This window comes from Sinocyclocheilus anshuiensis, unplaced genomic scaffold, assembly GCF_001515605.1.
Source record: "Sinocyclocheilus anshuiensis isolate Anshui unplaced genomic scaffold, SAMN03320099.WGS_v1.1 scaffold415, whole genome shotgun sequence".
Classification (NCBI taxonomy): Eukaryota; Metazoa; Chordata; class Actinopteri; order Cypriniformes; family Cyprinidae; genus Sinocyclocheilus; species Sinocyclocheilus anshuiensis.
In genome coordinates this window covers 1,636,666-1,650,406 of record NW_015552655.1, presented here as the reverse complement: position 1 = coordinate 1,650,406, position 13,741 = coordinate 1,636,666, and the positions used below count along the sequence as shown (strand labels likewise).

General features: G+C 35.1%; 2 protein-coding genes across 3 annotated transcripts in view; one reads left to right on the top strand and one right to left on the bottom strand.

Moving 5' to 3' along the window:
- cluap1 (clusterin associated protein 1) overlaps positions 1–1,109 on the bottom strand; it is a 7,145-nt gene extending 6,036 nt beyond the window's left edge. The window contains exons 1-3 of one of the 2 annotated variants that reach the window (XM_016458824.1): positions 883–1,109; positions 487–552; positions 164–275 (exon numbers count right to left, since the gene is read on the bottom strand). In XM_016458824.1, the coding sequence (XP_016314310.1) occupies positions 164–275; positions 487–508 (134 nt within the window). In that variant the 5' untranslated portion in view covers positions 509–552; positions 883–1,109. The remainder of the gene's footprint in view (positions 1–163; positions 276–486; positions 553–882) is intronic. The other variant, XM_016458825.1, reaches the window with a different exon arrangement.
- Positions 1,110–1,470: 361 nt separating this feature from the next.
- LOC107667211 (WD repeat-containing protein 90-like) overlaps positions 1,471–13,741 on the top strand; it is a 20,355-nt gene continuing 8,084 nt past the window's right edge. Inside the window, 27 exon segments of the mRNA XM_016458827.1 lie at positions 1,471–1,730; positions 2,385–2,479; positions 2,602–2,778; positions 3,327–3,465; positions 3,556–3,727; positions 4,216–4,341; positions 4,981–5,048; positions 5,134–5,246; positions 5,358–5,573; positions 5,685–5,750; positions 5,891–5,959; positions 6,097–6,207; positions 6,768–6,913; positions 7,012–7,069; positions 7,150–7,268; positions 7,445–7,606; positions 7,760–7,890; positions 8,317–8,433; positions 9,111–9,346; positions 9,471–9,613; positions 10,763–10,893; positions 11,658–11,788; positions 12,759–12,920; positions 12,998–13,126; positions 13,204–13,276; positions 13,279–13,333; positions 13,463–13,497. Coding sequence (XP_016314313.1) covers positions 1,718–1,730; positions 2,385–2,479; positions 2,602–2,778; positions 3,327–3,465; positions 3,556–3,727; positions 4,216–4,341; positions 4,981–5,048; positions 5,134–5,246; positions 5,358–5,573; positions 5,685–5,750; positions 5,891–5,959; positions 6,097–6,207; positions 6,768–6,913; positions 7,012–7,069; positions 7,150–7,268; positions 7,445–7,606; positions 7,760–7,890; positions 8,317–8,433; positions 9,111–9,346; positions 9,471–9,613; positions 10,763–10,893; positions 11,658–11,788; positions 12,759–12,920; positions 12,998–13,126; positions 13,204–13,276; positions 13,279–13,333; positions 13,463–13,497 — 3,193 coding nt within the window. The 5' untranslated portion in view covers positions 1,471–1,717.

Here is a 13,741-nt window from a genome sequence, read left to right as displayed (position 1 = left end):
TATATATATATATATATATATATATATATATTAAAAAAAATAAAATCATGAATTAAAAAATAAAGTGTTAAACATCCATATCAGACATAGAAAACATGGTATCTCTCTGCCACCCTTGGTCTGTTTTAAAACACACATAATATAATATATTAATATATCTTACCTCTTAACAAGCCAGATGAGGATTTCAGCTACTAAAGGGAAGTTAGGAGATCTGAAGTTCTCCATTGAAATGAGCCGAGGGTAGCCGAGTGTTCGCATCATCTCTGTAAAATCTACATATCCAAATCAGAACATACTGTTCTACTAATATTCATACACATTTTCATGCATGCATTAGCATAAGCTTACTTTTCTATTGAAATAGTATCTGATTACACAACAGCTGCTCATTTCTATGATTCTTCATGACCACATACTGAAACATGTTTTTTATATATATATATATATATACATTTTATAAGAGTCCCTTTTTAGTTCACTTACTTCTCAGATCTCTAAAAGACATGACTGCTGTCTTTTATTCAGTAAACACAACTTTCACCTGTTAGACAAGAAGAAAAAGGACACATTCCACTAAAAGCAATACAATTAAATTGTTAACGCGCTTAATAAGACCTCAAATCTAATCGAAAGCGAATATCTCTCAACAATTATGCATTAATATATGAATAACTTCATGTTCAATGAAAAACAAACGAATTACAACAAGCCACATCAGATAATAGCAGTTAAGCTAGTTTGATGAACAACGATCATCGTTCGCTCTAAAATTCATATACAAATGCTGTTAATCGAGAATTATAACAAACCGGTACTGTTTTAATCGTAAATCTGGTCACATAAGAGCGATAATTAGCATAAAACAGCGGAAATCTTGCCTTTCGTAAGCGTCGGTTGCTGCGTTCGTCACTATGGCAGCCATATGGAGCTACGGGAGCGCAAGAAGAACAAACAACATTGCAATTTGGAAACGCGTTTTCAGAGGACGTTCATCTGAAGATTATTTTCTCGCGAAATTAAAGTACAACCATTTTTACAGTACAGCCATTTACGCCTGGTACCCAGGTATATAATAGAAGAGGCATACATTTTTTCATAAAGGAGATTAGTGGATTTTTTTTTTAGATATTATATATTAACAAACAAACAACACCTAGAATGTTCAATAAACAGTTAATTCACAAAACAAGACATATTAAACAACAACAACGAAATTCTCTTTGCATTATTATTTCCTCAATTTTCTCAAAAGCTGTCGTATATTTTGCGAGAATAGATAAATTGTACACAATTTCAAACATCCCCTGTCCACTTCTGCTTATGTACATGAAATGTCCCCATAATGATTAAAACATGCGTATAAATAAAATAAAATTATATTTTTCTGCATTGCCTGTCTTTCAGTGATTCACGGTTTTGGTCATGATGACGTACGGCTTACGTCATGCCGTTCGAACGCGTCGCGGCGGTCTCTGCAGCGCGAGCAGAAGCGCGGTTCATCAACAGCACAACAAACTCACAGACTTCAAAACCCCCATAACTGCGACCAAAACCGAAAATTAAACTCTGTACGACGATAAAATGAGGTGCTGTTATGGATAAAATCTTTCTGGACTCGTAGGAGACGGAAGTCAGTTAATTCCTGGTAGTTTGTGAGCTAAAGTACAGTCCGTTAGCTGTCAACAGGTGAATTAGAGCTGCGAAGTAAAGAATAATGTCATCCAGAGGTAAGATTACATTACCTATTAAACACTTTAATGAGTAATAAGCATCTGAAATAGACCTGGACTGAGTTAATTTGTTCGTTAAAAGATGGAATATACACTACAGCCCAATATGTACATATACAATGCAGCATAACAATCTTCAAATCAGTATAATACAATTTGAAATGTACAGAGCAGAACAGTACAGATTTTATACCATACTCAAGAGGTTCTTAACCTTTCAGATGTCATGGACCCCATAATATTTAAAAGGCAGCTATATGTTTTCGTGTATTTAGTCTGTGAAAAATTAACATTATAAATATGTGTTAAATATTATTTGGAAAATGTTTATTTTCTATTATCTTACGTTTGTAGCTAATATTATTATTATGTTTATTTATTTTAATTTATTATTAATATAATTTTGTTTCAACTCACTCTAGTACTGTTTGGGGTTGGTACTATTAATTTATTTAAACATTTATTTACTTTATAAATTTTTTATAGTTTAATCTTATTTTTATTATTTAGTTATTATACATTTTTTACACTGATTTATCTAAACTTGCCCCCTCTCACAATGCTGTTAACTATGTACAGCACACATGCAGAGGGGGGTGTGTCTAAAATAAACATACAGCAGTGATTGATGTACCTTTATCTCTCCATCAGCTCTGTGGCAGCAGCCGTATGTGAATATCTTAAAACACATGAAGATAGAAGAATGGAAGAAAGTCAGCAAAGAGGGAGACGTCACCACATACATGGTAGGCGGTTGTTCCTTTCTTATGAAACTATAATATGATGTTGTTGCTGCAGAGGATTCTCATTAGCATTCAGTTTTTGTATTCATATATTTATCATATTGTACTGTATTGTTTATTGGTAGGATAAGAGCCTGAAGTGTTCTGTGTTCCGGATCCGCGGCTCTATACCGGCCAGTAACTACATCCTCCTGCCCAAAACCAGCAGCCAGTCTCTGGGTCTCACCGGACAGTACCTTTACCTGCTATTCAGACCCAGCCCAAACAAACACTTCATTGTGCACCTAGACATTGCTGCTGAGGTGAAAAGTGTAGTTTTATGTGAATAATTATGTAATGATGCAGACTTTCATGTACATTTCTATGTTTACAAATAAGGCCTTTGATAGTATTGCTATTATAATGATTATATGCATATATTTTGATAATTTTTCTTTTGATTTATCACTCTTTGTTACTTTGTTTATCATTCAGGAAAAATATTTTTATATTTTCAGTTTTAATTTTAATATTTTTTTTTTGTAATTTGACATTTTTGTTGTATATATTTTTTATATTTCTACATAGTTTTAATTAATTTATTATTAAGGTTTTAGTTTTAGTCATTTTAGCTCCTCAACTTAAACTTATTTCAATCAGTCGCCAAAGCAAAATCTCTCATTTTCAAGTTGTTCATCTAATATTTTTCTTTTATTTCAGCTTTTTTTCAATGACCAAAAATTATTTTTAATTTCTTTAGTTTTAACTAACAATATAAACATTGTTCCGTATACCTGGTTGATGTAATTATACTGATCTACACATGTGTGTATGATGATTATCACTCTTTGTTGTTTTGTTCATCATTCAGGAGGGTCAGGTGATCCGTGTGTCGTTCTCTAACATGTTCAAAGAGTTCAAGTCTACGGTGACATGGCTGCAGTTCCCTTTTCTGTGTGGAGCTGCACACGGTTCAGTGTCTGAGAATACGGCCTGTACTGCTAAACAAGGTATCTCACACTTTCTGTTTTTTATTATGATGTTTTCTACATGCAGCAAGCATTTTTTGTAGTTACTGATTGATAACTTGTGCATTTCAGGTTTAGTGGGCCCAGCGCCGCCGAGCACGAGGTGGACGTGCTTGACAATGGATCTATGTTATGTGCTCTCGGTTTACCTCAACAGAACCCACAGTCACCTAAAGAGCGTCAAACTCTGTGCCAATATGTCTGTTAAAAACATCATCACCAGCGACCTGCTGTTTGACCCCGGTACATTTCTATCTTGATTGTGCATGTGTGGTTGTGTCTGTTATGGTTGATTATTGTCTAGCTAATTGTATATCGTCTTTGCACTCTATAAAGTTGCTATATAAATTACATTTATTATTATCATTACATAATAATCTTTTTTTTTTTTTTTTTTTTCCCACACAGACCCTCCAGCACCCCCCAGAGCCCCCAGTTTGAAAACCCCTTGGCCTAAATAACCATGTGAATTTACACATTCTCCTGAAATCCTAAAATTAATTAGCCTTAAATGAGTCTTGAAGGGCATTTACACTTGTTCTTTTCATGATCAAAAAGCTATTTAGTAAAAACGCATGAACCATGCAGACTACAGTTTATTTGAGAATGCCACATATGCTTGGTCCATTAACTCAAAGCACACCGCCAGTCTCTATAAATTCCACCAAGTGTTACATATCTGCTTGTTAATCAACAAAAACTAATTTTGTTGTGGATTTCCCTTCATTTTCCTCTGTCATTCTCTGAGTTCAGGCAATCTGGTGTGATGTTGCCAGATTGCACTGCACCGATGCCCAGAGAAATGTGTTTCCCTGTGCCAAAAGGCCAGAGATGGCACGACTTATATGATTACATTAGGTGAGTGTAACCTGTTGTGGAGAACTAGGAATACACATTTATGTTAAATAAACACCTTGCTTAAAGGAATAGTTTCAGATGTTCATTTTTGGTGAACTATTTCTTTAATAAACCTTTTGGAGTTAATAGGTTGTCCGTATAGGTTTAACCTGCTCATTTTCACTTGATATTCAACAATGACTATGTTTACGTGCACATCTCTTTCCATTTAAGGTCTATTAACTATTAACTTTCCTGAGAGATTCAAGATGCTGTCGTTATACAGTATGCTCAGTTATTAATTTTGTATTACTTTTGCACAATTTAATAAGCACTTTTTACAAACACTTTTCAACAAAAAAAAAAATCCTGACAACACTACCAAGGACAGGTTCTTTTAGTGGATTTTATGCATAAGGTAATTACATGCAACAAATTTCTGATTAAAAGAAGCATATTCCAGAATTTGTGGAATCAGGATATTGTCTATAAAATGAATGTGGAAATCGGAATACTAAATGGAATATTGTTAAATTATTAATGTGCATTTAGATAATATTGATGTGCATTTAAATAAGGTCAGTGATTCACATACCAATGTTATTTCATTGTTTCAGAATGTTTATTGCAAACATAGAACCTCTTGTGTGTAACTGACAGGTTTCCCTCAGATGGAACAAAGTTACCATTTGATTCTATACAAAAAGGATCCAGAAGTGAAACTAAAAGTGAGTCTTCTTGAGCATGTAAACACACACAATCGCAGACAACACTGTGCATTTTATCTGATGAAACCATATGCTCACTCCACAGTCTCAGCCGAAAAAAGTCCTCAAAGAGAAGAGAGTCGTGCTGTAAAGATCAGAAAACCTGTACAAGACCGAGTCTCCCTCATCCAGCAGATCACCACCCCCAAACCTGCGAGAGTGAGTGTTTATGTGTGAACTTCAGCTGACCTTCTTTCCAGTGCAAATAATGTTGACATTTACAAGCCCTAATGGCTTTTCTCTCTCTTTCTCTTCTTTCTCTCTGTGTAGCGCACTAAGCAACGTTCAGCAAACCAGACAAAGCATCTGCCTGAGCTGAATTATGCACACTCTGGAGGCTCAGAGAGCCCGGGGTCACTGGGTCAAAGGTCGCAGGCAGACGAACAGGTCACAGTAGTGCATGCTGATGATGCTGGAGTACACGTATATGCTCATTGCGAGGATGACGTCTATACTCACACGACAGACAGTGAGGAGGAAATCACAGTAAGTAAAGTAGATACAAGATTAGCTTCCTCAGTTGAAATCCTAACAAGACATTTGCTCTTTTAAAAGCAAAAAGAATTTGGAAGAAACAATCTAAAGCTTTCTTCTTAGGTCATCAATGCAGCATCTCCTCGGCCTGTCTCTCTGTCTTCTGACCAACCAGTGAAGAAACCTCAGGTTAACCACACATAAACACAGACTAACAGAGCGTAAATGCATGTCAAAGCAAGGTTTACATGATAAAGCTGTGTGTATATCTACAACTAGGCTCTTTTTGTGTGCTGTGGTCATTTGGAGGGTCTCTGTTTATATTTCAGAAGTTGTATCCTGACCCCATTCTGAAGCTGAACAGAATTATTGGCTTCGGAGGAGCTACAATGAGATGTGTGAGTAATACACACACACAAACACAAAACAAAAGGGGTACAAAAATGCACCATGTGGAAATCAACATTTAATGCATTGATTATAGCATGTAATAAATGATTTTAATTACTTTACCTGATGTTGTGTTGTCTCTCAGGCTGTGTGGAGTTCTGATGGAGAGGAAGTTGTGTATCCTTGTCACGCCGTTATCGTCAGCATGACGGTTTCTTCCGGACAACAGAGATTCTTCATTGGACACACAGATAAGGTCTTTTTTTTATAAACAAACACACACTTAAATAATAGTTTTACAAAATTACAGTGATTTTACCAAGTTTTAGTGGTGGTTTGCATGATGTAAAGTGGAATAAACCATGGTACAGTCACTGCAACCCACAGCTTTTAGAGTGGCTTATTGCTTTTAAAAAACTGTTACTATAGCAACATGATAAAAGACATTGTTTGATTTATATTATATATATATATAAAATTACATATATTTGTAAATGTAAATATATAATTGGGATATTAATTGTAGTATTTTAATATATATATTAAAACATATGATTTTATTTACTATTCTTTAAATATTTTATTGTTATTGTAAATATTATGTCGAACAATATAGCAGCTTGTCACATTAGTATAGTAGTTAGTATAGAGTTTAATTAGTGTGGGGTTTGTATCCAGGCTATTGGATAACATGGTTCATCCAATAAACATGGTTTATAAAATAACAGTCGTCACCTTATCATACACACCATTTTAAGTTACAGTTAGCTTAGCTGACACTGATTTTCGTGTTGATGTGTTCCTGTTGTTTGTTAGGTCTCAGCTCTGGCGTTAAATACCAGCTCTACAGTGTTGGCATCAGCTCAGATGGGCGCAAACAGTCTGATTCGTCTCTGGAGCTACAGCGGAGGAGTGTGTCAGACCATCATTCCTACACACACACATGCTCTGAATCTGCTCAGGTACAACAAACACACATATACAGCAGATCTGCAGATCTGTCACTGTGTTCAATGCCAGCTGGATTTCTCAAGCTCAGGTGATGTTTTTGTTGTTTCAGTTTCTCTCAGAGTGAAGGAGTGCTGTGTGGCGTAGGGAAAGACAGCCACAACAAAACTGTGAGTGTTTTGCATATGATGAACTGTACTTTTTTGAATATTGTGTTTGTTTGTGTTATTTTTTTGATTTGCTTGTTTAGACGGTGGTCCTTTGGAACACTCGGCATGTGGCAGAAGGAAGTGTGGTTCCAGTCTTGGCTAAAGCACACACAGATGTGGACATCCAGACAATGAAAATAGCGTTCTTTGATGAAACACGGTGTGCATACATAATTATATTGTTATGTGTCCTACAAAATCACAGCCAATCAGAACATATTTGAGATTTAATGTGGAGTGGGATTTTGTTCGTACAATATGATCAATATCATTAACAGGGTTGTCAACCTCAGTCATATGGGCAGATTATAAGTGAATATGTGTTTGTGTGTGCAGTATGGTGTCATGTGGTTTAGGTAACATACGTCTGTGGCGTGTGCGTGGCGGTACTCTACGCTCTTGTCCGGTGAATCTGGGACAGTATCACAATTTAGAGTTTACTGACCTTGCCTTCGAGCAGGGACACACTCAGGACCGTCCAGTGGATGAGCGCACACTGTGAGTACACAGAAACACATGACATCATGACAAATGACCAGACACATTAAACTCTACGCTGTCCACTTAAATTACTGTAGTATACAGACCTGCTCACATTAATGATGTAATTTAATCTTGATCTCATCCTGAGGTGTTTTGTGATTGGAGCAGGTTTGTCAGCAGTAGGAGTGGTCACATCCTGGAGATCGATTATGTTGCTGTGGCGATAAAAAACATCAGGAGGCTCCTCCCAGCTCAGGAGACCCACGCCCACCAAAGGGAGAAACAGACCTTTAGCACAGGTGAGAATTTGTGTTTTGTGAGCAGCAATAATAATAATAATTCTGTTCTGTCTAGGGTCTTTAGACACTTCACGATTTGACTCAATTTCAATCTGAATCCGAATCCTTAATTCTTCTCAGTTTTTCTGCAACAGTATGAATACAATTAAATTAAATTAAAGTAAAAAAATTACATTAAATTAAAAATAAAAATGAAATTTGCATGGTGGAATTGATCATTTTCATTAAATATTAAAAATTGTTTTATTCATTATTAAAAATAGAAAAAAATTAAATGAAAATATATTTAAAAAAAATTAGTTGTTGTCTTTATTATTAATTCATCTCTAAAATCACTTTTTAATCATAATTGAGAACTATAGTAAAAAAAAAAAATATATATTATTCATTTATTATTGACTATTATAAATTTTCCTGCATTTTCAGGTGCCGGTATTGCAGTGAACAGCATCAGTGTGTGCGATGAATTCTGTGTTACTGGTTCAGAGGACGGATTCATGCGTCTGTGGCCTCTAGACTTCTCATCTGTTTTCTTAGAGGCGGGTCAGTACTCTACTGTCAATCACTCTCACAATCAATTATCTTGCTTGCTTAAAACTAACTCTATGAATCACTAAGGTTTTGGTGTGTTTGCAGAGCACGAGGGGCCTGTCAGTTTGGTGTGCGTGTCCTCGGACGACAGGTTTGATCCTGGCTCAAATCATAACTGATTACATATCCCACTGTTTGTTTCCTGCCTCCTTCATGTCCTTGTCAATATGTGTCAAAAAGGCCTAAAAAAAAATTGTATTTCTCTTTAGACACCTCACAATTCGATTCAATGTAAAATTTGATTCAGGGAGTCCAAACTAATCCTTAATTCATCCCAGTTTTTCTGCAACATTAAATTGAATTAAATAATTAAAAAATAAAAATAATAAATTTAAATAAGATGATGAAATTAATTATTTTTTATTAATCATTATTTTTTCTCAACATGTTTTCAAATATCAGCATCTAAACACACACATAGTCCACTGGAAGAATGCAGAACAGTTTAAATTAAATTAAATTGAATTAAATTAATATAATACAATTAAATAAGTAAAAATGTAGTTTGCATGGTGGAATTAACGGTTTTCTTGGAGGCGGGTCGGTACTCTCCTGTCAGTCGCTTTCACAACCAATTATCTTGCTTAAAACTAACTCTATGAATCACTGAGATTTTGGTATGTTCGTAGAGCACGAGGGGCCTATCAGTTTGGTGTGTGTGTCCTCGGACGGCTCAAGAGTTCTAGCAGCCACAACCACAGGGAATCTTGGGTATCTGGATGTCAGTAGCCGCGGTTACCGTACACTCATGAGGTCACACACAGCGAGTGTTTTGGGCTGTAGTGTGGACTGCGTTAGACGGCGGGTCACCACAGTGTCCAGAGACAGCACTGTACGGGTGTGGGACATGGACACCATGCAGCAGGTCAGTTATGGGAATATTTTTATTGAAACATGCATGCACACACAAATGTATGCTTTTACATGCTGGTGGCTGCACAGACGCCAGACATGGACTGATATTACATTAAAGCTTATTTGTCTTGTAGCTCTATGATTTTGTTTCTGATGACGATGAAAGTCCCTGTTCAGTTGCGTTCCATCCCAGCATGCCTCTCTTCGCCTGTGGATCGAGCTCTGGAACTGTCAGAGTGTTTGATATCCAAACATCAAGCCTAATTGCCCAGCACAGGTACGTACACACTCTCAAACACTCATTTGTTCTGACAAACCAACACTTTTTTACACTCTGTAATGTTTACTAATTATGTAATCTCTACTAATGATGACCAGCACATACTCTACCGTTCAAAAGTTTGGGGTCAGTAAGGTTTTTTTTAGAGAAATTGATACTTTTATTAAAGGGGTCATATGATGCGATTTCAAGTTTTCCTTTCTCTTTGGAGTGTTACAAGCTGATTGTGCATAGATAAGATCCCTGAAGTTGCAAAGACTAAAGTCTCAAAACCAAAGAGATATTCTTTATCAAAGTTAACGCGACTCGCAATTATGGTAAGGGGCGTTACATTTCCGACGAGTGCTTGCGGTGTTCGGCCAATCACAATGCACTGGGTCAGCTGGCCAATCAGAGCAGACTGCGCTTGTCGGAAGGAGGGACTTTGTAGAAAACGAAGCGTTTGAGAGAGGCGGGGCATAGAGGACCTACAATAATGTACAGTATTTGAAAAATAATGTGTTTTTTGAACATTAAAGCATGTCAACATATTCTGTCACCAAATACACAAAATAATGATCTTTAAAAAAGCATCATATGACCCCTTTTTATTAAGAAATAACGAACTAAACTGATCAAAAGTGACAGTAAAGACATTTATAATGTAACAAAAGATTTCTATTTCCAATAAATGCTGTTCTGTATATACATCAAAGAATCCTGAAAAAAAATGTATCGCCGTTTTCCACAAAAATATGAAGCAGCACAACATTTATACGAATATAAGAACTTATTATTTTGTTACTTAAATTTATAAGAATGTTTATAATAAACGCAAAATGTTTCTTGAGCAGCAAATCAGTATATTAGAATGATTTCTGAAGGATCATGTGACACTGAAGACTGGAGTAATGATGCTGAAAATTCAGTTTTGATAACAGGAATAAATTACATTTTACAATATATTTAAATAGAAAACAGTTATTTTAAATTGTAATAATATTTCACAATATTACTGTTTTAACATGAAAAAATCTTACCAATGCCAAACTTTTGAAAGGTAGTTGTGTATATTTTAGTAACATTATTATTTTAACTGCTTTAAATACACATTCATCGTTTATATGATTGATATATTGATTTAATGTGTGTGTTGTGTGTTTGCAGGCAGCACTGTGGATCAGTTGAGTGTGTGATCTATTCTCCTGATGGTCAGGGTCTGTTTAGTGCTGGTGCTCTTGGATACTTGGTACTTTATAACTCTTCTCAACATGACCATCATGTGGTCTGTGTTCTGAGTGAGTAAACGGTCGCTCTTACAGCACAATATAAATTACACATTTGATGTCAGTTGCTCTTCACAGCACATTCAGATGAACAAATTTGTAGACAAGCTTTTCAGGAGAACTGAAATATCTGTGTAGAGACAGCATTCTGAATTATTGTTATTTTTTCTAAGGTAATGTGGTTGCATGGAGTGTGAGAAGGATCATGTGACACTGAAGACTGGAGTAATGATGCTGAAAATTCCGTCTGCCATCACAGGAATAATTACATTTTACAATATATTTAAATAGAAAACAGTTATTTTAAATTGTAATAATATTTCACAATATTACTGTTTTAACATGAAAAAATCTTACCAATGCCAAACTTTTGAAAGGTAGTTGTGTATATTTTAGTAACATTATTATTTTAACTGCTTTAAATACACATTCATCGTTTATATGATTGATATATTGATTTAATGTGTGTGTTGTGTGTTTGCAGGCAGCACTGTGGATCAGTTGAGTGTGTGATCTATTCTCCTGATGGTCAGGGTCTGTTTAGTGCTGGTGCTCTTGGATACTTGGTACTTTATAACTCTTCTCAACATGACCATCATGTGGTCTGTGTTCTGAGTGAGTAAACGGTCGCTCTTACAGCACAATATAAATTACACATTTGATGTCAGTTGCTCTTCACAGCACATTCAGATGAACAAATTTGTAGACAAGCTTTTCAGGAGAACTGAAATATCTGTGTAGAGACAGCATTCTGAATTATTGTTATTTTTTCTAAGGTAATGTGGTTGCATGGAGTGTGAATCGTGGCCCAGATACTTTGGCTGTGAGCTCTGACAGCCGCTGTCTAGCGCTAGTTGGTCCGACCGAATACATTGTCACGATCATGGAAGCGCAGTCACTTAATGAGGTACATCAAAACCATAATGTTTTGTCAGAGCTGTGGCGCAGTGGACTTGTGCACATGCTTGGGACATGTAAGAGCATTTGGATCACATGACCTGATCCCATTGTCTCTCTCACTGTTTCTTTCCGGTCTACTTACCACTTCCCTATAAAAAATGAAAGCCAAATTTTCCATCATTCTTTTTTCGCTGAATTTGGGGCATAATCAAAATCTCACTTTTTTTTTCTTTTTTTCCCATTTTAGTTCATTTTCAATTCAAGCTCGATTTATTTTTCAAATTTATTATTGAAAATGTATTATAGAAATGTACTGATTTCAAGTTCAATTTATTGTTTTTAACAGTGATTTACGACCAGTGTTATTTCTATACTATTATATTATTTATTAATATTTTGAAATTTTGTTATATTTTCAGTTTTCATTTTAATTTTAGTTTTAAGTTTTATTAATTTAACTATTATTATTATTATTATTTAGCTTTAATTTATTTTTTCAGTTTTAGTAATTTATTACTTAAACAAATACTTATTTCTGTTACTTGCCAAGGCAACATGTCTAAATTTCATTTTCTCTTTAGTTTAAGTTTTGATCATTTTGCTATTTACTTTTGTCATTTTTATTAGTTTTTATTTTTAAATATGTCTGTTGGTATATTAAATGTGTATATTGTCCTATATAAATATAAATTTAAATGTATCAGTAGCTTTAATTAATTTTTATTTTACTTTTAGTTTGAGCATTTTTTTTATTCAACCTAAACTTTTATTTCCATTAGTTGCCAAGGCAACATTTTTCATTTTTGTTTGTTTTTCATGTTGTAATAATATTTTATTATGTGTATTTGTATTTTATTTTATTTCAGCTTTATTCAGATTTTAAAAATGATTTGTAATAGTTTGTTTTAGTTAACAATAACAAAACATTTTATGACATACTGTATGTGCTAAATAGTGTTTATTTGTGTGTGTCACAGTTACTCCGGGTTGATGTGAGTATTCTGGATGTTGAGAGCACAACGCTGGACTCCGCCCTGAATGTGTGTTTCTCACCCACGTCACTGTCACACCTGCTCATCACCACATCCGCCAATAAGATCCTCTGGATTGACACACATACAGGACAACTGCTCAGACAGGTGAAAGACTGAAGGGCGAACTCTTTCTGAGAACATTTAAATATCAGATTTTAGAATCAATATTCATGTACTTACAGGTATCTGAGGTGCATAAGCATCAGTGTGTGTCTCTGGCAGTCAGTGAAGATGGCCGTTATTTGCTGACGGCCGGTCAGAACTCTCTGAAGGTGTGGGACTATGACATGCACCTGGACATCAATTCACAGGTATGTTTGCTTGAATGTTGGATTTGATGACGTTCAGATGATGAATGAGATCAAGAATGTGTCCGTTTCTCCTCCAGGCGTTTATTGGTCACTCAGAGCCCATCAGGCAGGTGAGGTTTACACCTGATCAGATGGGTGTGGTCACTGTAGGCGAGCCCTCTTCTTCTGGGACTTCCTGGCACCTCCACAGGAAGCTGCAAACTGCAAGTAAGACCGCTATCATGTTTTCCATTATACTGTACATGGTACTAATCAAAGTATTGTTTTGATCTCATCTCTAGTTATTTGTTAGAAGTAACTAGGATTTTTTTATTTGTTAAACTCTTTCTCTACCAGGTCTCCAGATATAAAAGTCTTCCCTCGTAAATCAGGTATGTTAAGCTAAATATTAATTTTGTCTCTTGTTAAAGGAAGCTTGAGAATGCTTAGGTCAATCTCACAAATCAAACAAAATTAAATGCCCCTGAATAAAACGTTTCTTTATGTTTCCATAAAGAAAATGATGTCTGTTTTATGACCTTTAAATTTTAATTAGCATTATTAAAATTTAAAAATTACATTTTTCACTAATGTAATGCAAAAAAGATATATTATGTAAATAGAATTTTCTATTTT